Raw genomic sequence first — 22744 nt, 5'->3', positions numbered from 1 at the left:
ATTGACTTTTGGATGTCAGATTAACCTTGCAACAATGGTTAGAACTCCACTTGATCATGGTGTATGATCCTTTAAAAAAAATTTATCTGTGGCTTCACTGGGTCTTCATTTCTGTGTGCAGGCTTTCTCTAGTTGCAGTGAGCAGTGTGTACTCTCTAGCTGTGGTGCACAGGCTTCTCATTGCAGTGGCTTCTCTTGCGGCACACAGACTCTAAAGCATGCGTGCAGTAGTTGTGGTGCACGGGCTTAGTAGCTGCACAGCATATGGGATCTTCCTGGAGTAGGGATCAGATCCATGTCACCTGCATTGGCAGGCAGACTGTTACTATTAGGCCACCAGGGAAGTCCTATAATTCTTTTAGTATATTGTTGAATTTGGTTTGCTATTTTGTTGAAGATTTTTATATCTATATTTATCAGTGATGTTGATCTGTAACTTTCCTTTTTTGTGGTATCTTTGTCTAGTTTTAATATCAGGGTTTTGCTGGCCTCATAGAATGAGTTCAGAGTGTTCCTTTCTCTTAAAGTTTTTGAATAGTTTGGGAAGGCTAAGTGTTAATTATTTTTTAAATGTTTGGTAAAACTAACCTATGAAGTGATCTGATTGTGGATTTTCTTTCATTGGGAATTTTTTGATTACTGATTCAATTTCATTTCTAGTAATTGTGTTGTTTGTATTTTCTATTTCTTCCTGATTCAGTCTTGGGAAATTGTCTGTTTCTAGGAATTTGTCCATTTTTTCCTAAGTTGTCCATTTTATTGTGTATTATTGTGCTAATCTCTTATGTATTTCTGTGGTGTGTGTTGTAACTTCTTTAATTTTTTTATAACTTCTCTTTCATTTTCTATTTATTTGGGCCCCCTCTTTCTTTCTTCTTTTAGTTGGGATAAAGTTTTATCAATTTTGTTTAACTTTTCAAAACCAGCTGTTAGTTTTATAGATCTTCAAAATTTTTTTAAAATCTTTATTTCATTTATTTCTGCTCCAACCTCTTTTTTCTTTCCTTCTACTAATTTTTGGACTTTGTTCTTTTTCTAATTCCTTTAGGTGTAAGGTGAGATTGTTTATTTGAAATTTTTGTTTCCTGAGGTAGGGTGCTAGACCATGCCTCATGCAGTGGCTGCTGGCCTTCTGGTGGACAGGGCTGGGTACCCAGGCTGGGGTTCAGGGATGTCTTGGGTTAGTGTCAGTTGGCTGGTGAGTGGATAAGCCAATTAGACTATTAGACTAACTACTAAGACTATTAGACTAACTACTAATAGTCTAAAGGGAAGACTCTAAAATGGTTCTGCCAGCACTTTGTCCTCATGGTGGAATGAGCTCACAAAAATGGCTGCCACCAGCCTCTGTGTCCCCAGAGGGAGTCTCAGCTGCCTCCTGCTTCTCTAGGAGGCTCTCCAAGATCAGCAACTGGGTCAAACCCTGGCTTCTTTTACTTATTTTAAAAAAATATTTATTTATTTAATTTTTGACTGCATTGGATCTTAGTTGCAGTTTGCGGGATCTTTGTTGTAGGGCTTGGGCTCTGTAGTTGTGGCATGCAGGCTTAGTTGCCCCATGGCATATGGGATCTTAGTGCTCTGACCAGGGATTGAACCTGTGTCCCCTGAATTGGAAAGCAGGTTCTTAACCACTGGTCCACTAAGGAAGCCCCATGGCTTCTTTTAAATTACTGCCCCTGTACTGGGAGACTAAGAGAATATGAGATTTGCATGCTCCTTGTAAGAGTAGGCTCTGTATTTCCTGCATAGATTCAGCCCTCTTGCTGTCCAGTATGCAAGCCCTATTGTCCTTCACAGCCAGATATTCTTGGGATTTGTCTTCTCAGTATAGCACCTCTGGGCTAGGGAGCCTGATGTGGAACTCAGACCGCTCATTCCTCGGGGGAGAACCACTGCAATTGTGATCGTGCTGCCATTTGTGGGTCACCTACTCAGGAGTGTACTTCTTCACTATACTGAGTCTTTGCCCTTCGTATTCATCTCATTATAGTAATTAGCTTCATTATATCTTTATTTGTGGAAAATCTTCTCTAGTGGTCTTCATGTCATTCTCATCAATAGTTGCTCTGTAAATAGTTCTAATTGATGTGCCTCTGGGAGGAGGTTAGGTTCAGGGTGTTCCTACTCCATCGTGTTGAGTGCACCTCTCAAAATTTCATTTCTTTAAAATGATTTAAGTACTTATCAAGAAAACATAGTCATCAGATATCATAAAACATCATGATATATTTAAAAATATTTCTTTTTCAGGAAGAAGTCTGTAGGGAAAGAGCTTAAAGTAAAAGAAAATATGCCTCAAGTCCAGGTAACACAGAATCTCTCCCTGTGCATCTAAATTTGATTAATAATGCTCTGATAACTGTTTATATAGACAACATATGTATGTGAATACAGGTATATATGTGTTTGTGTGTGTGCATGTGTACTAAATTTCTTCTTACAATGCTTCTTTACTATTGGTTGCCTTTTTTCAGCAAGTTTTAGAAAATCAAATGGTGAATTCAGATATGTTTACTGTCAAGGTTATGAAAAAACTGTTATTCACTCAATTATAGGCAACGTCATAGAGGAAAGAACACCATATTAATAGTCAGAACAGACTTACTAGTTAAGTGACATTGGACAAGTCCCTTTAACCTACTTAAACTTTGTCTTTCATCACTAAAATGGGTAAAATAATAGCTGTCCCATCTATCTCAGAAAGGTGTGAGATGCAAGAGGCAAATAGGAAAATATTTCAGAGATTGTTAATATAGCTCACTCTTTTTCATGTGATCCATGTGTATTCTGAAAAGAATACAAGTAACCCTTTATTTTATCTTCTCTTTGATAAACTTTCTTTTGCTGAAAGTTAAAACTTCTTAACCATCAGAGCATCATGTAACCCGTTTGGTTACTCTCTTCCAGTGAGTGACTGGACTTAACTGTCCCACAAGTATATACTTTCATGTTTCAAGAATCAAATAGCATAAATTTGGGAAGAAAATTATAGTACTTCTTGAGATACTGAATATAAAAGGAACAACTTTATGGTATTAGTTTTCTATTCCTGCATAACAAGTTACCTCACATTTTGCAGCTTAAAATAATGAAATTGCTTTCATGGTTTGAATGGCTTAGGAGTCTGAGCATGGCTTAGCTGTATCCTGTGCTCAAGGACTCACCAAACTACAATCATGGTGTTGGCTAGGCTCTTTTTTTTTTTTTTTTGGTCACTTGGGGGTCCTCTTCCAAGCTCAAGTGGAAGTGGCAAATTTAAGTTCTCTTTGCAGTTGTTGGCCTGGGGCACTTAGCCAGTGGCCTTCTCCACAAACAGTTTACATTATGGCATCTTACATCTTCTTAAAGGCCAGCTAAGTCTCTTTCTCTCTCTTTTTTCTTTTTTGCTAAGACAGTCTTATGTAATATAACATGAATAACATGATCATGAATGATACCTTTTCACTGTAGCTATATAATAGATCCTTGAACAACATGAGAGTTAGGGATGCCACCCACTCCCTCACAGTTGAAAATTTGCATACTGCTGTCTCTGCCTCAGAAACAAAAGAATTGATAAATGACTCACTGAAAGGCACAAAGGTAAAATGACTTGGATAGAATCAGGACTCAAACCCTAGTTCTTTGATTCCAAATATTGTGATCTCTAACCAGATGTAAACTTCCCCCACATTTAGTTAAACATCTGTAAAGTGAAAATATAGGTACTATATTCACTGAAAAATATCTTTGTATAAGTGGACTCGTGTGGTTCAAACCCATCTTGTTCAAAGGTCAACTATGTAGTGCAGTCTAATAAAGAAAGTGGCATCTCATCACTGTGCAATATTCTGTTGGCTAAAAGCAAGTCATAGGTGGTATCCACATTCAAAAGGAGTGGACTATACAGAGCATAACCTTAGGGATGGAGATCCTGGAGGCCATTTTAGAAATCTGTCATGATTTTATATAGAACAGCATTTTGTGTATTTAAAAAATTATAATTCCATCATGTTTTAAGTCTTTAAACTAGTGTTTTAGTTCATTTGGGCCATGTCTTAATCCCTTCAGACTGCTTTAATGAAGTATCAGGGATTGCAGTGAATGTAGAGGTAAATATATTATTGAATTTGGGGGAGGTGGTAAGTACCTAGAAGTGAAATTACTGGATCATATGGCCATTCTATTTTTAATTTTTTGAGGAATCTCTATTCTACTTTCCACAATGGCTGTACCAATTTTCCCTTTTCCTGATATCCTTCCCCTTGTTATTTCTTTTCTTTTTGATACTCATGATTCTGACCAGGAAAAGGGAGTATCTCACTGTGGTTTTAGTTTGTATTTCCCAGATTATTAGTGATATTGAGTATCTTTTTATGTATTGGTTGTCTGTTTGTCTCTTTTGGAAGAATGTCTGTTTAGGTACTCTACCCAGGTTTGTTTTTTTTTTTTTTAATTCATTTATTTTTTAACTGAAGGATAATTGCTTTACACAATTTTGTTGTTTTCTGTCAAACCTCAGCATGAATCAGCCATAGATATACATATATCACCTCCCTTTTGAACCTCCCTCCCATCTCCCTCCCCATCCCACCCCTGTAGGTTTGATCTTTTGATGTTGACTTGTACAAGTTCTTTGTATATTTTGGATATTTATCCCTTATTGGATATATCATTTGCAGATATCGTCTCCCATTTACTAGGTAACTGTATTGTTTTGCTGATACTTTGAAAGTATGAAAACTTTTTAGTTTGATGTAATTCCATTTATTTTTACTTTTGTTTCCTTTTGTTGAGACATATACAGAAAATGTGACTAAGACCTATTTCAGAGAGCTAACTGCCTGTGTTTTCTTCTAGATGTTTTTTGGTTTCAGGTCTTATATTTAAGCCTTTAATCCATTTGAGATTATTTTTGTATATGATGTAAAAGGTAATCCAGTTCCACTCTACTCCAAATACCAATTACTGAAGAGGCTCTTTTTTCCTCATTGTATATTCTTGCTTCTTTTGTCATAGTTTAATTGAGCACATGTAAGCTGGTGGCCCAGAGGTTAAAGCATCTGCCTGCAATGCAGGAGACCTGGGTTTGATCCCTGGGTCAGGAAGATCCCCTGGAGAAGGAAATGGCAACCCACTCCAGTATTCTTGCCTGGAGAATCCCATGGACAGAGGAGCCTGGTGAGCTACATCTCAGATCAGATTAGTTGCTCAGTCGTGTCCGACTCTTTGCGACCCCATGAATTGTAGCACGCCAGGCCTCCCTGTCCATCACCAACTCCCGGACTTCACTGAGACTCACGTCCATCGAGTCAGCGATGCCATCCAGCCATCTCATCCTCTGTCATCCCCTTCTCCTCTTGCCCCCAATCCCTCCCAGCATCACAGTCTTTTCCAATGAGTCAACTCTTTGCATGAGGTGGCCACAGTACTGGAGTTTCAGCTTTAGCATCATTCCTTCCAAAGAAATCTCAGGGCTGATCTCCTTCAGAATGGACTGGTTGGATCTCTTTGCAGTCCAAGGGACTCTCAAGAGTCTTCTCCAACACCACAGTTCAAAAGCATCAATTCTTCGGCGCTCAGCCTTCTTCACAGTCCAACTCTCACATCCATACATGACCACAGGAAAAACCATAGCCTTGACTAGATGAACCTTTGTTGGCAAAATAATGTTTCTGCTTTTGAATATGCTATCTAGGTTGCTCATAACTTTTCTTCCAAGGAGTAAGCGTCTTTTAATTTCATGGCTGCAGTCACCATCTGCAGTAATTTTGGAGCCCAGAAAAATAAAGTCTGACACTGTTTCCCCATCTCTTTCCCATGAAGTGATGGGACTGGATGCCATGATCTTCGTTTTCTGAATGTTGAGCTTTAAGCCAACTTTTTCACTCTCCACTTTCACTTTCATCAAGAGGCTTTTGAGTTCCTCTTCACTTTCTGCCATAAGGGTGGTGTCATCTGCATATCTGAGGTTATTGATATTTCTCCCGGCAATCTTGATTCCAGTTTGTGTTTCTTCCAGTCCAGCATTTCTCATGATGTCCTCTGCATATAAGTTAAATAAACAGGGTGACAATATACAGCCTTGACGAACTCGTTTTCCTATTTGGAACCAGTCTGTTGTTCCATGTCCAGTTCTAACTGTTGCTTCCTGACCTGCATACAGATTTCTCAAGAGGCAGATCAGGTGGTCTGGTATCCCCATCTCTTTCAGAATTTTCCACAGTTCATTGTGATCCACACAGTCAAAGGCTTTGGCATAATCAATAAAGCAGAAATAGATGTTTTTCTGAAACTCTCTTGCTTTTTCTATGATCCAGCGGATGTTGGCAATTTGATCTCTGGTTCCTCTGCCTTTTCTAAAACCAGCTTGAACATCAGGAAGTTCACGGTTCACATATTGCTGAATCCTGGCTTGGAGAATTTTGACCATTACTTTACTAGCGTGTGAGATGAGTGTAATTGTGCGGTAGTTTCAGCATTCTTCGGAATTGCCTTTCTTTGGGATTGGAATGAAAACTGACCTTTTCCAGTCCTGTGGCCACTGCTGAGTTTTCCAAATTTACTGGCATATTGAATGCAGCACTTTCACAGCATCATCTTTCAGGATTTGGAATAGCTCAACTGGAATTCCATCACCTCCACTAGCTTTGTTCGTAGTGATGTTTTCTAAGGCCCACTTGACTTCACATTCCAGGATGTCTGGCTCTAGGTCAGTGATCACACCATCCTGATTATCTGGGTTGTGAAGATCTTTTTTGTACAGTTCTTCTGTGTATTCTTGCCATCTCTTCTTACTATCTTCTGCTTCTGTTAGGTCCATACCATGTCTGTCCTATATCGAGCTCATCTTTGCGTGAAATGTTCCTGTGGTATCTCTGATTTTCTTGAAGAGATCTCTAGTCTTTCCCATTCTGTTGTTTTCCTCTATTTCTTTGCATTGATCGCTGAAGAAGGCTTTCTTATCTCTTCTTGCTATTCTTTGGAACTCTGCATTCAGATGTTTATATCTTTCCTTTTCTCCTTTGCTTTTCGCTTCTCTTCTTTTCACAGCTATTTGTAAGGCCTCCCCAGACAGCCATTTTGCTTTTTTGCATTTCTTTTCCATGGGGATGGTCTTGATCCCTGTCTCCTGTACAATGTCACGAAAATGATAGGATACTGAGAGGGAAACTCCCCAGGTCAGTAGGTGCCCAATATGCTACTGGAGATCAGTGGAGAAATAAGTCCAGAAAGAATGAAGGGAGGGAGCCAAAGCAAAAACAATACCCAGCTGTGGATATGACGGTGATAGAAGCAAGGTCCAATGCTGTAAAGAGCAATATTGCCTAGGAACCTGGAATGTCAGGTCCATGAATCAAGGCAAATTGGAAGTGGTCAAACGAGATGGAAAGAGTGAATGTCGACATTCTAAGAATCAGTGAACTGAAATGGACTGGAATGGGTGAATTTAACTCAGATGACCATTATATCTACCAGTGCGGGCAGGAATCCCTCAGAAGAAATGGAGTGGCTATCATGGTCAACAAAAGAGTCCGAAATGCAGTACTTGGATGCAATCTCAAAAACGACAGAATAATCTCTGTTCGTTTCCAAGGTAAACCATTCAATATCACAGTAATCCAACTCTATGCCCCAACCAGTAATGCTGAAGAAGCTGAAGTTGAACGGTTCTATGAAGACCTACAAGACCTTTTAGAACTAACACCCAAAAAAAGATGTCCTTTTAATTATAGGGGACTGGAATGCAAAACTAGGAAGTCAAGAAACACCTGGAGTAACAGGCAAATTTGGCCTTGGAATACGCAATGAAGCAGGGCAAAGACTAATAGAGTTTTGCCAAGAAAATGCACTGGTCATAACAAACACCCTTTTCCAACAACACAAGAGAAGACTCTATACATGGACATCACCAGATGGTCAACACCGAAATCAGATTGATTATATTCTTTGCAGCCAAAGACGGAGAAGCTCTATACAGTCAGCAAAAACAAGACCAGGAGCTGACTGTGGCTCAGACCATGAACTCCTTATTGCCAAATTCAGACTTAAATTGAAGAAAGTAGGGAAAACCACTGGACCATTCAGGTATGACCTAAATCAAATCCCTTATGATTATACAGTGGAAGTGAGAAATAGATTTAAGGCCTAGATCTGATAGAGTGCCTGATGAACTATGGAATGAGCTACAGTCTACGGGGTCGCAAAGAGTTGGACATGACTGAGCGACTTCACTTTCACTTTCAAGCCCTTATTTAAAAGGGAGTCTCAGTTTTCTATAGCACTTTGGGACCACTAGATGTCAGCCCTATTGCTTTTAAAAGCCAGGCATTTCAGGGATTCCTCTCTCTGGTGTAGATCCAGGAGCCAAGGTTCCTGACGTGGGCACCAACCCTTTGCTCCCCTGGCAAAAGTGCCTGTCTGGTGAGATCCCTCTCTGTTGTGTGCCATCATGCTGGGGGTATGGTTATTAGTGAGAGTGTTTCTTTTCCTCTACTACCTGTCTTGATGTAGTCCTTTTTATTCTTTGTTATGGAGCGTGTTTGACTAGTTCTAAGGTTCTTTTCACAGGGAGTTGATCTCTTTGCAGGTGTATGTTTGTTGATCCATGGGAAGAGGTTCTTGCTATCCCCCGTCTTCAATCACCTTCCCTGTAGATTTTCTTTTAAGAGTAAGTCTCAAATTCAAATTACTCTTAATTGTATCTTGGACGTTGGGATTGTCATGTTGCTGAAGCTCTGGATTCTGCTATATTCTTAAGAAAGTGGAAGTGAAAGTCACTGTCCAACTCTGTGTAACCCCACAGACTAAACAGTCTATGGAATTCTCTAGGCAAGAATACTGGAGTGGGTAGCCATTCCCTTCTCCAGGAGATCTTCCCATCTCAGGGCCAGGGATTTGAGCCCAGGTCTCCCACATTGCAAGTGGATTCTTTTATCAGCTGAGCCACCAAGGAAGCCCAAGAATACTGGAGTTGGTAGCCTAGCCCTTCTCCAGGGGATCTTCCCAACCCAGGAATTGAAACAGGGTCTCCTATATTGCAGGCAGATTCTTCACCAACTGAGCTATAAGTTATCTGTCATTATGCCTAAGAAGTGTGTAGTAAATGTTTGTGCTCAAGTCATCATCTTGACTATCTATGGGTTTTAGAAAGATAATAATTATGACAATAAATTAGTTTAAAAAATGAATACTTTTCTCCCCCACCCCATATTACATCCTAGAAAGTAGCACATGCTCTGGAAATTGAGAACAAAGTTCTTCGGGAACAACTGAAACAAGCTTTACAGGTAAAAGATGTCATGTTCCTTCATATTGTGAAAAATTGAAGAAAATATCCTTAAACAACTTTTTAAATGAATAATTTTTAGTTTGTAAAGCAAGAATCTATATATTATATTGTTTTGCCAGCTTATAGTATTTTCACTGGGAGACCCAGGTTCGATCACTGGGTCGGGAAGATCCCCTGGAGAAGAAAATGGCAACCCACTCCAGTACTCTTGCCTGGAGAATCCCATGGACAGAGGAGCCTGATAGGCTACAGCCCATGGGGTCGCAAAGAGTCGGACACAACTAATGTAGTAGAAATATATTGATAAAATTTGATATTTATTCTCTCCAAAATAGTAAGCTAGAGAGAGAACTGATGTACACACTTAAAGCAATTTATTTCAAGATATAGATGGAGTCTTTTTGAGCTTAGCAGAATTATAAGATATATTGAGATAAGAACCTGGTTATTTTATAGAACAATTATTTGCTCATCAAAAATTAATATAAGACATAAAAATATATTACTAAAGCAGTGTGGTTCCAAATTTTGTACTGAGTGAAAAGTCCAGAAACAGATTCAAATGAATATAATAATTTTGTATTTTATTGTTTTGCTTATTAAATAAATTTTTTTATAGAAGGATAAAAGTCACAAAAGTAAACTACTATGAAAAACTTGTGATTTCTAGTTGATTTAATATACTGAAACAAATTACAAATTGATTTAAGATTTAGGCATACAAGTGAACTATGTAGTAAGTGAAGTTGCTCAGTTGTGCCCAACTCTTTGCGACCCCATGGATAGTAGCCTGCACCAGGCTCCTCCGTCCATGGGATTTTCAAGGCAAGAGTACTGGAGTGGGTTGCCATTTCCTTCTCCAGGGAATCTTCCCAACCCAGGGATCGAACCCAGGTCTCTCACATTGTAGACAGATGCTTTACTGTCTGAGCCACCAGGGAAGTCCATAAATTGGAAGAAACACTGAATAACAATTACATGTCTTGGCTAAAGCAGGGCTTTCGAAGCATTATACCAAAAAAGAATATGTTAATATATTTGGCTATATATATATAAAATAAAACTATTATGGTTAAAATTTTGTAAGATATAAAGATAAATGGAAGATCTTTATAAAGTGTTCCGTATCAAAGTCTTTTACATATCTACAGAAAATATGGATAGTCTTCCTCCTCAATAGAAAAAGGACATAGGCACGTCAATTGAGAAACACGCATTGCCAATAAATGCATACAAATATATTCAGCTCTACAAATTACCAAGTAAATGCAATTTAAAAATAACAGAGAGAGGGTGGTTCAGTGGTTAAGCCTCCATGCTTCCAGCGCAGGGGTGCTGGGTTCAATCCCTGGTTAGGGAACTAGATCCTGCAGGCTGCAGCTAAGAGCTCACATGCTTCAAAGATCCTGCACAGGGCAATGAAGATCCTATGTGCTACAGCTAAGACTCAGTACAGCCAAATAAAAAACATTAAAATAGCAGCAGTACAGATATATTTTACCTACTTTTTTTTTTAATTGAAGGAACAGAAATATTTAATATTTGTAGATTTATGTTGAGATGAGCAGGTCTTTCATATACTTCTATTGTCAGTATGGATTGATACTTCTCTGGAAGAAAATATATAGAGAAAGTCTAGGAAAGACATAGTCTTTACAGTGAACCATTCCACTTCTAAAATTTATTGTAAATAATAAAGTGTACAAAGTTTGTACAAGTATGTAGAATGGGAAATTTTTAATAGCAAAAGTTTTAAAATTTCCAATATATCCATTGATAAGCAATTTGCTAAATTAGTTAAGATATATTATTAAAATTTACTTGTTACCTAGGGCTTCCCTGGTAGCTCAGCTGATAAAGAATTCACCTGCAGTTGGGGAGACCTGGGTTCAATCCCTGGGTTGGGAAGATCCCCTGGAGAAGGGAAAGGCTACCCACTCCAGTATTCTGGCCTAGAGAATTCCATGGACTGTACAGTCCATGGGGTCACAGAGTCAGACAGGACTGAGCAACTTCGTTACTGTTAGCTGTTCTAATTTGGATGTATATTTATCATCATGGGAATATCTCTCTTTTTCTTCAGTTGCTAAGTCATGTCCGATTCTTGCAACCCTGTGGACTGTAGCCTGCCAGGCTCCTCTGTCCATGGGATTCCCCAGGCAAGAAAAGTGGAGTGGGTTGCTGTTGCCTTCTCCAATGAGAACTTACTGTGACATTATTTAATGAAAAGATGTCATATGTGTGTGTATAGTATGATCCAATCTGGATAAAAATTTAAAATTTATATATGTATATGGACAGAGGAGCCTGGTGGGCTGCAGTCCATGGGGTTGCTAAGAGTCGGACACGACTGAGTGACTTCACTTTGACTTTTCACTTTCATGCATTGGAGAAGGAAATGGCAACCCACTCCAGTGTTCTTGCCTGGAGAATCCCAGGGACGGGGGAACCTGGTGGGCTGCCGTCTGTGGGGTCGCACAGAGTCAGACACGACTTAGCAGTGACTTAGCAGCAGCATCAGCACTAGCATATTTAGAAATAATTTAAAAGTATATATGTCAACAGTACATTTTCTGTTTGTAGGGAGATTGTGAACTTTTTTTATTGATTTATGTGTTCTTTTATACAAGTAACTTAATTTTATGAAACTAAAATTTATTAAAAGTGACTTTTAAAGAAAGATTTAATTCTAGAAGAAATAAATTATTTTTCACATTTACTATTTGATATTATAGGTCTTAATTATCTTGGGTACATTCTATCACCTTCTATAATGTATGCATTTTATTAACTTTTATTGTGCCTATATTATAACTAGAACCTTAAAAAACTGGGCAGGAGAACCTCTTGGGTATAAAAATAGCTGTTTAAGTAGAAGAGATTTCTTCATAGTTTTTAATTTTAATTATGGATCTGTTAAACTATGTATTATACCAATGGTTTAATTTAGCTTTCTTTTACTCTGTAAAAATAAAATTGAGAATTAGTATGGGCATGAATATATGAAGATTCCTGAAAATTATAATATTGGCAGGAAAATGTCACAGAAATGATACTTGACAGTTACTCTTTTAAAAACAGGAAGCTGAAAGAGCTAAGCAGCAACTTGCCTATTTCCTAAATCAAGAAAAGGAGTTTCTTAAAAGTGAGGCAAAGACCAAGACAACCACAGAAATGGGTACTGGTAAATTAAAAGTTAAAGGTGAAGATTCAAAATATATACTATTGGAAAATGAAACAAGAAAAGCAGTAGTGGGAGATTCAGGTGGACAAAAAACAAATGATAAAATTACATATCCACAGGTAAGAAATAACCAAAATAGAAACAGTAATATGTGCAGTAAGAAATTTACCCTTTTATAATATTAGCTTTATTTGTATTTTTAAAATTTTTCTATGCCATTTTTTTTTAATTAGAATTGTTCCTTTTGGATGTATCAGTTCATTAACATCTTGAATTCAAATCTAAATTAAATGTGTATTGATTTTTGTGGGTTTTAGGTAATCCAAATATTTGCATTTTTCTTTAGGATAGTTGATACGGTAGACTTGTCAGATATAAAATTGTTTTATATTAAAAATTTTTTATTGAGATACAATTGACATTTTCAGGTATACAAATTAATGAGTCAGTATTTTGTATATACTGTTACTGAATCGCCACAATAAATCTAGTTAATAACATTGTACATAATTACAGAATTTTTTTCTTGTGACGAGAACTTTTAAGATTTGCTGTAGTAGCAGCTTTCAACTATGCAATGCAGTATTATTAACTGTGGTCACTGTGCTGTACTTTACACCACTTGGAATTGTTTAAAATAGAAGTTTGTACCTTTTGATTCCTGTCGCCTGTTTTGCCCACCCGCAAATCCATGCCTCTGGCAACTACCAATCTGTTCTCTGTATCTATGAGCACAGTTTTCATTTTGTTTTAGATTCCACGTATGAGTGAGATTGTATGGTATTTGTCTTTCCCTGTCTGACTTATTTGACTTAGCACAGCGCTCTCAAGATCCATCCATGTTGTCACAAATGGAAAAGTTTCATTATTTTTCATGTCTGAATAATATTCTACTGTATGTATATGTGTGTGTGTGTGTAAATGTTAGTTGTACAGTCATGTCTGACTCTTTGCGACCTCATGGACTGTACCCTGCCAGGCTCCTCTGTCCATGGAGTTTTCCAGGCAAGAATACTGGAGTGAGTTGCCATTCCCTTCTCAAGGGGATTTTTCCAGCCCAGGAGTTGAACCCAGGTCTCCCGCATTGCATGCAGATTCTTTACTGTCTGAGACACCAGGGAATATATGTACGTATGTGATGTTTTATTTATCCATTCACCCATCAATGGATATACAGACTGTTTCCACATCTTGACTAATGTAAATAATGCTGCAGTGAACATAGGATACATATATCTTCTCTAGTTAGTGTTGTCATTTATTTTGGAAAAATATCTAGAAGTGCGTATTGCCTGGATCATCTGGTAGGCCTAGTTTTAGATTTTTTGAGGAACTGCCATACTCTTTTCCATAATGGCTTCACCAATTTACATTCTCATCAACGGTGTGCAAGGGTTCCCCCTTTTATCTGCATTCATGCTAATACTTGTTATTTCTTGTTTTTTAGCTAATAACAATTCTGACAGGTGTGCAGTAATATCTCATTTTGGTTTTGATTTGTATTTCTCTGATGATTAGTGATGTTGAGCATCTTTTCATGTATCTGTTGGCCACCTGTATGTTTTCTTTCATAGAATGGCTATTCAGATCAGCTGTTCATTTTTAACTCAGATTGATTCAGTTTTTTTGTTTGTGTTGCAATTGAGTTGTATGAGTTCTTTATGTATTTTTGAATATTAACCCTTTTTTAGATAAGTGATTTTTAGATGTTTTCTCCCATTTAGTAGGGTGCCATTTCATTATGTTGATGGTTTCCTTTGATGTGCAGAACTTTTTAGTTTGATATAATTCCACTTTATTTTTGTTGTTGATGTCAGACACCCAAATTCAGTAAGACCTACGTTAAGCTTATTGTCTGTGTTTCTTTTAGAAGTTTTATAGTTTCATGTCTTACATTCAAGTGTTTAATTCATTTGGAATTCATTTTTGTATATGGTGTAAGAAAATGGTCCAGTTTCATACTTTGCATGTGATTTTCCAGGTTCCCAAAACCATTTATTGAAGAGATTGTCTTTTCTCTGTTGTATATTTGAGGCTCCTTCATCATAAATTGATTGACCATGTGTATGTGTGTTTACCTCTGGGTTCTCTACTTGGTTCCATTAATCCATATGTCTGTTTTCCTCCCCACATCTCATACTGATTTAATTGCCATAGGATATGACAACTATAATATGAAATTGGGCACATGGTGCCTCCAGCTTTGTTATTCTTTTTCAAGATTCCTCTGACTATTCAGCGTCTTTTGTGGTCCCATACAAATTTGAGAATTATTTCTTTTATTTCTGTGAAAAATGTCATTGGAATTTTGATAGATTTCATGGATTCTATAGATTGTTTTGTATAGTATGGACATTTTAACAATATTAATTCTTCCAATCTATGAGCATAGACTATCTTTCCACTTATTTCTGTCTTATTCCATCAGTATCATATAGTTTTTGGTGTATAAGTCTTTCACCTCCTTGGTTAAATTTATTCCTAGGTATTGTATTCTTTTTGATGCAATTGCAAATGGGATTGCTTTCTTGACTTCTCTTTTAGATTCATTTTTAGTATGTAAAAATACAATAGATTGCTATTCATCAGTTGTATATCCTGCAACTTTATTTATTCTAACAGTTTTGGGTTAGTCTTTAGAGTTTTCTCTATCATGTCATCTGAATATGGTGACAGATTTATTTCCTCTTTTCCAATGTAGACACCTTTTGTTTGTTTTTTGCCAAATTGCTCTGTCTAGGAATTCCATTAATATGTTGGATAAAAACAGCAAGAATGGGCATCCTTTTCTTATTTTTGATCTTAAAGGAATTGCTTTCAGCTTTTCACTTTTGAGTGTGATGTTATCTATGGGTTTATCACACATGGCCAGTTTTATGTTGAGTATTTTCCTTCCCTCTATACCCACTTAATTGAGAGCTTTTATCATAAATGTTGGATTTTGTGAAATGCTTTCAGTTTTTTTACAGTTACTGAGATGATCTTCCAAATTATTCATTTTGTTAATGTGGTATACCTCATTGACTAATTTCTAGATAATGAATCATTTATGCACCCCTGGTAGAAATTCCTCTTGCTCATGTTGTATGATCCTTTTAATAGATTGTTAGAATCAGTTTGCTAATATTTTGTTATTTTTGCATCTTTGTTTATCAGGGATATTTGTAATTTTCTTTTATTGTTGTGTCTTTGGTTTTAGTATCTGAATAATGCTGGTGTTGTAAAATGAGTTTGGAAATATTGCCTTCTGTTCTATTGTTTGAAAGAGTTTCAGAAGAATTGGTATTAATCCTTCTGTGAATATTGGGTAGAATTCAGCAGGAAAGTGTCCTGGTCCTGTACTTTTGTTTGTAAGGAGTTTTAAAATTACAGATTCATTATCCTTGATAGTAGTAATGAGTGTGTTCAATTTTTGTTTCCTCGTGATTCAATCTTAGAAGATTGTATGTTGTAGTTATTGATTAATTTATTCTCAATATTAATATTATTCTACAATAACTAATATTGTAGTTATTTATTAATTTATACTATAGCTGTATAATTGTCATGGTAGTCACTTCTGATCCTTTGTATCTCTGTGATATCAGATGTCATATTTCTTCTTTTATTAGTTTGAGCCTTCTATCTTTTTTCTTTGTGAGTCTAGCTAATTGTCAGTTTTGTTTATCATTTCAAAGAGCCACTTCTTGGTTTTATTGATTTTTTGTTTTTTTTGACGTCTTGTTAGCTTCCATTTCATTTATTTTCTTTTTTTTTATTTAAGAATTTATTTTTATTTTCTTTCTTATCTGCTATAATTTTATTTTATTTTATTTTTTTAATTTTTTTTAAATTTTATTTTTAAACTTTACATAATTGTATTAGTTTTGCCAAATATCAAAATGAATCCGCCACAGGTATACATGTGTTCCCCATCCCGAACCCTCCTCCCTCCTCCCTCCCCATACCATCCCTCTGGGTCGTCCCAGTGCCCTAGCCCCAAGCATCCAGTATCGTGCATCGAACCTGGACTGGCATCTCGTTTCATACATGATATTTTACATGTTTCAATGCCATTCTCCCAAATCTTCCCACCCTCTCCCTCTCCCACAGAGTCCATAAGACTGTTCTATACATCAGTGTCTCTTTTGCTGTCTCGTACACAGGGTTATTGTTAGCATCTTCCTAAATTCCATATATATGCGTTAGTATACTGTATTGGTGTTTTTCCTTCTGGCTTACTTCACTCTGTATAATAGACTCCAGTTTCATCCACCTCATTAGAACTGATTCAAATGTATTCTTTTTAATGGCTGAGTAATACTGCTGTATTACTTGGATTTTGTACTTCTTTTTCTAGTTCCTTGGAATATAAATTTGTTACTGGTTTGAGATTTTTCTTATTTGTAAAGTAGGCATTTATTACTATGAACTTTCCTTGTAAAATAGCTTTCACTGCATCCCATAAATTTCAGTATGTGGTATATCCATTTTCTTTTGTCTCAGGGTACTATTTTAATTTTGGTTTTGATTTCTTTCTTGATCCATTGGTTGTTCAGTAGCATGTTATATAATCTTCACATATTTGTAAATTTTCCAGTTTTCTTCTTGTAATTGATTTCTACTTTCATAATGTTGTGGTTGGAAAAGATAGTTAATATGATTTTAATCTACCTAAATTTGTTAAAACTTGTTTTGTGGCCTAACATACAATCTCTTCTGGAGAATGTTCCATGTGCACTTGAGAAGAATCTGTATCCTAATTATTTTGGATGGAATGTTCTATCTACTTACATGTATTTGTCAAGTTAATATGATCAAATATACCATTTAAATATGATACTTTCTTATGTTTTTTGTTTGATTTTGTTATTGTTTTTGGCCACACCACATGGCTAGTGGGATCTTAATTCCCTAACCAAGGATTGAACCTACACTCTCGGCAGTGAAAGCATGGAGTCCTAACCACTGGACCACAAGGAAATTCCTGACAATGCTTTCTTATTGATTTTCAGTTTGAATGCTCTATTTGTTGATGTAAGTGGGGGTATTAAAATCCCCTACTTTATTGCTGTATATTTCTTCCTTTAGGTCAGTTAACAGTTGGTTTGTATATTTATTGCTCCTATACTGAGTGTATAATGTTACATCCTCTGGTTGAATTGACCCTTTTATCTTTATGTAATACCATTCTTTGTCACTTATCATGGTTATATTTCAAATTTTATTTGTCTGATAGAAGTACCACTATTCTATGTTTCTTTTGGTTTCCACTTGCATGGAGTGTCTTTTTGGATCCCTTCACCTTCAGTCTGTGTCTTTGGATTTGAAATGGTCTCTTGTAGGCAGCATGTAGGGGTGTGCGTGCACGTGCATGTGTGTGTGTTTATTTTAATATATTCATATGTTTTTTGATTTGGGAATTTATTTACTTTAAAGTGATCATTGATAGGTATATTCTTGTTGTTCAGTCACTCAGTCATGTCTGACTCTTTGAAACCCCATGGACTGCAGCATACCAGGCTTCCCTGTCCTTCACTATCTCCCAGAGTTTACTCAAACTCATGTCCATTGAGTCGGTAATGCCATCCAATCATCTCATCCTCTGTCATTCCCTTCACCTCCTGCCTTCGATCTTTTCCAGCATCAGGGTCTTTTCTAATGAGTAGGCTTTTCATATCAGGTGGCCAAAGTAATGGAGCTTCAGCTTCAGTATTAGTCCTTCCAATGAATATTCAGGGTTGATTTCCTTTCAGATTGACTGGTTTGATCTTTTTGCTGTCCAAGGGACTCTTAACAGTCTTCTCCGGTACCACAAAGCATCAATTCAACGTTCAGCCTTCTTTATGGTCCAGCTCTCACATCTGTACATGCTGCTGCTGCTGCTGCTGCTAAATCGCTTCAGTTGTGTCCGACTCTGTGCGACCCCATAGACGGCAGCCCACCAGGCTTCCCCATCCCTGGGATTCTCCAGGCAAGAACACTGGAGTGTGTTGCCATTTCCTTCTCCAATGCATGAAAGTGAAAAGTGAAAGTGAAGTCGCTCAGTCGTGTCCGACTCTCAGCGACCCCATGGACTGCAGCCTTCCAGGCTCCTCCATCCATGGGATTTTCCAGGCAAGAGTACTGGAGTGGGGTGCCATTGCCTTCTCTGGTATAAGTATAATTGGAATATAATCTTTAAAAATTGTGAATTACTGTATTGTATACCTGTAATATATAGTGTGTAATAGTATACATCAATTTTAAATAGTATACCAGTTTAAAAATTGGTGTATAATAGTATACATCAATAGTATAAAACTATATACTTCAATTTAAATATTGAATAAAACAACACACACACACACACACACATATATATCTATAGAATTGTAAATCAACTATACCTAGGAGTGGAATTATTGGGTCATATGGAAGTTCTGTTTTTACATTTTAGGAACTTACCCTACTGTTTTCCACAGTGGCTGCAGTGTGTTTTGATAGGGGTTGCATGGAATCTGTAGATTGTCCTGTATTTTCATTTTAAGAATATTAATTCTTCCAATCCAAGAACATGGTATGTCTTTCCATCTGTTTGAGTTTTCTTTATTTCATTAGTGTCTTATAGTTTTCCTAGTGAAGTTCTTTTGCCTCCTTATATAGGTTTATTCCTAGGTATTTTATTCTTTTTGAAGTGATGGTAAATTAGATAGATTATTTCCTTAATTTCTCTTTCAGATAGTTCATTGTAAGCATATAGAAATGCAACAGATTACTCTATATTAGTTTTGTATCCTCCAACTTTACCAGATTCAAAATGAGCTCTAGTAGTTTTCTGGTGGCATGGTTAGGATTTTCTGTGTATGTCACCGTGTCATCTGCAAAGAATCACAGTTTTACTTCCTTTCCAATTTGGATTTTTTTTATTTATTTTTTATTGAAGGATAATTGATTTACAGAATTTTGTTGTTTTATGTCAAACCTCAACATGAGTCAACCACAGGTATACATATATCCCCTCCCTTTTGAATCTCATTCCCATCTCCCACCTCATCTCACCCCTCTAGATTGATACAGAGCCCCTGTTTGAGTTTCCTGATCGATACAGCAAATTCCTGTTGGCTATCAATTTTACATGTGGTAATTAAGTTTCTGTGTTACTGTTTCCATACATCTCAACCTCTCCTCCCCCTCCCCATGTCCATTAGTTTATTCTCTACGTCTGTTTCTCCATTCAGTTCAGTTCAGTAGCTCAGTCATGTCCGACTCTTTGCGACCCCATGAACTGCAGCATGCCAGGCCTCCCTGTCCATCATCAACTCCCAGAGTTTATCCAAACTCATGTCCATTGAGTCAGTGATGCCATCCAACCATCTCATCCTCTGTCATCCCCTTCTCTTCCTGCCTTCAATCCTTCCCAACATCAGGGTCTTTTCAAATGAGTCAGCTCTTCACATCAGGTGGCCAAAATACTGGAGTTTCAGTTTCAACATCACTCCTTCTAATGAACACCCAGGACTGATCTCCTTTAGGATGGACTGGTTGGATCTCCTTGCAGTCCAAGGGACTCTCAAGAGTCTTCTCCAACACCACAGGTCAAAAGCATCAATTTTTTGGCACTCAGCTTTCCTTATAGTCCAACTCTCACATCCATATATGACTACTGGAAAAAACAAAGCCTTGACTAGATGGACCTTTGTTGACAAAGTAATGTCTCTGCTTTTTAATATGCTGTCTAGGTTGGTCATAACTTTCCTTCCAAGGAGTAAGCGTCTTTTAATTTCACGGCTGCAGTCACTATCCGCGGTGATTTTGGAGCCCAAAAAAATAAAGTCAGCCACTATTTCCACTGTTTCCCCATCTATTTGCCATGAAGTGATGGAACCAGATGCCATGATGTTAGTTTTCTGAATGTTGAGGCTTAAGCCAACTTTTTCACTCTCAACTTTTTCACTTTCATCAAGAGGCTCTTTAGTTCTTCTTCACTTTCTGCCATAAGGGTGGTGTCATGTGCATATCTGAGGTTATTGATATTTCTCCCGGCAATCTTGATTCCAGCTTGTGCTTCTTCCAGCCCAGGGTTTCTCATGATGTACTCTACATATAAGTTAAATAAGCGGGGTGACAATATACAGCCTTGATGTACTCCTTTTCCTATTTGGAACCAGTCTGTTGTTCCATGTCCAGTTCCAACTGTTGCCTCCTGACTTGCATACAGGTTTCTCAAGAGGCAGGTCAGGTGGTCTGGTATTCCCATCTCTTTCAGAATTTTCCACAGTTTATTGTCAAAGGCTTTGAAAGCATAGTCAATAAAGCAGAAATAGATTTTTCAGTTTTTCTGAAACTCTCTTGCTTTTTCTATGATCCATCGAATGTTGGCAATTTGATCTCTGATTCCTCTGCCTTTTCTACAGCCAGCTTGAACATCTGAAAGTTCATGGTTGACGTACTGCTGAATCCTGGCTTGGAGAATTTTGAGCATTACTTTACTAGCGTGTGAGATGAGTGCAATTGTGCAGTAGTTTGAGCATTCTTAGGGATTGCCTTTCTTTGGGATTGGAATGAAAACTGACCTTTTCCAGTCCTGTGGCCACTGCTGAGTTTTTCACATTTGCTGGCATATTGAGTGCATCACTTTTACAGCATCATCTTTCAGGATTTGAAATAGCTCAACTGGAATTCCATCACCTCCACTAGCTTTGTTCATAGTGATGTTTTCTAAGGCCCACTTGACTTCACATTCCAGGATGTCTGGCTCTAAATGAATGATCACACCATCGTGACTATCTGGGTTGTTTCTCCATTGCTGCCTTATAAATAAATTCTTCAGTATCATTTTTCTAGATTTCATATATATACATTAGATTACAATATTCATCTTTCTTTTTCTGACTCACTTCACTTTGTATAATATGTTATAGGTTCATCCACCTCATCAGAACTGACTCAATTGTGTTCCTTTTTATGACTAATATTTCATTGTGTGTATGTACCTGAACTTCTTTATCCATTCATCTGTCAGTGGACATCTAGGTTGCTTCTATGTTCTAGCTATTGTAAATAGTGCCACAATGAACAATGGGATACATGTGTCTTTTTCAACCCTGGTTTCCTCAGGGTATATACCTAGGAGTGGGATTGCTGGGTCACATGGTGGTTTTATTCCTAATTTTTTAAGGAATCTCCATACCATCTTCCATAGTGGCTGTATCAGTTTACATTCCCACCAGCAGTGCAGAAGCATTCCCTTTTCTCCACACCCTCTCCAGGATTTATTGTTTGTAGACGTTTTGATGATGGCCACCCTGAACGGTGTGAGGTGATAGCTCATTGTAGTTGTGATTTGCATTTCTCATAATTAGTTATGTTGAGCATCTTTTCATGTGTTTGTTAGCCATCTGTAATGTCTTCTTTGGAAAAATATCTGTTTTTGATTGGGTTGTTTGTTTTTCTGGCAATTAGTTGTATGAGCTGCTTGTATATTTTGGAAATTAAGCCCTTGCCAGTTGTTTCATTTGCTATTATTTTATCCCATTCTGAGGGTTGTCTTTTCACCTTGCTTATAGTTTCCTTTGCTGTGCAAAATCTTTTAAGTTTAATCAGGTCCCACTTGTTTACTTCTGTTTTTATTTCCATTACTCTTAAGAGGTGAGTCGTAGAGGATCTTGCTTTTTTATCGAACACTTGGAATCAAGTGTTATGCCTCTGTTTTCTTCTACGAGTTTTCTAGTTGCTAGTCTTACATGTAGGTCTTCAATCCATTTTGGGTTTATCTTTGCGTATGGTGTTAGGAAGTGTTTTAATTTCATTCTTTTTCAAGTAGCTGTCCAGTTTTTCCAGCACCATTTATTGAAGAGACTGTCTTTGCTCTATTCCTGTCTCCTTTGTCAAAATAAGGTACCCATAGATGCATGGATTTATTTCTGGGCTTTCTGTCTTGTTCCATTGGTCTATATTTCTTTCCTTTTTTTTTGTGACAGTACCACACTGTCTTGATGACTATAGCTTTGTAGTATAATCTGAAGTCAGGCAGGTTGATTGCTCCAGGTCTGTTCTTCTTTCTGAAGACTGCTTTGGCTATTCAGGGGTCTTTTGTGTTTCCATATGAATTGTGAAAGTTTTTGTTCTAGTTCTGTGAAAAATGCCACGGAGAATTTGATAGGGATCACATTGAGTCTGTAGATTGCATTTGGTAGTATAGTCATTTTCACAATACTGATTCTTCCAACCCAAGAACATGGAATATCTCTCCATCTGTTTATGCTGTCTTTGATTTTTTTCATTAGTGTCTTATAATTTTCTGTGTACAGTTCTTTTGTCTCCTT

The 22744-nt window shown here is 37.2% G+C and overlaps 1 protein-coding gene across 18 annotated transcripts in view; it reads left to right on the top strand.

Annotated features, from left to right (window-relative positions):
- Window positions 1–22744, top strand: part of CCDC7 (coiled-coil domain containing 7) — a 266671-nt gene that overhangs the window by 35971 nt on the left and 207956 nt on the right. For all 18 annotated transcript variants that reach the window (XM_059892902.1, XM_025000934.2, XM_025000939.2 and 15 more), the window contains 3 exons: window positions 2254–2308; window positions 9207–9272; window positions 12356–12577. In XM_059892902.1, the coding sequence (XP_059748885.1) occupies window positions 2254–2308; window positions 9207–9272; window positions 12356–12577 (343 nt within the window). The remainder of the gene's footprint in view (window positions 1–2253; window positions 2309–9206; window positions 9273–12355; window positions 12578–22744) is intronic.

Source organism: Bos taurus, chromosome 13 (genome assembly GCF_002263795.3).
Source record: "Bos taurus isolate L1 Dominette 01449 registration number 42190680 breed Hereford chromosome 13, ARS-UCD2.0, whole genome shotgun sequence".
NCBI classification, from domain to species: domain Eukaryota; kingdom Metazoa; phylum Chordata; class Mammalia; order Artiodactyla; family Bovidae; genus Bos; species Bos taurus.
This window is presented reverse-complemented; position numbering and strand designations above follow the sequence as displayed.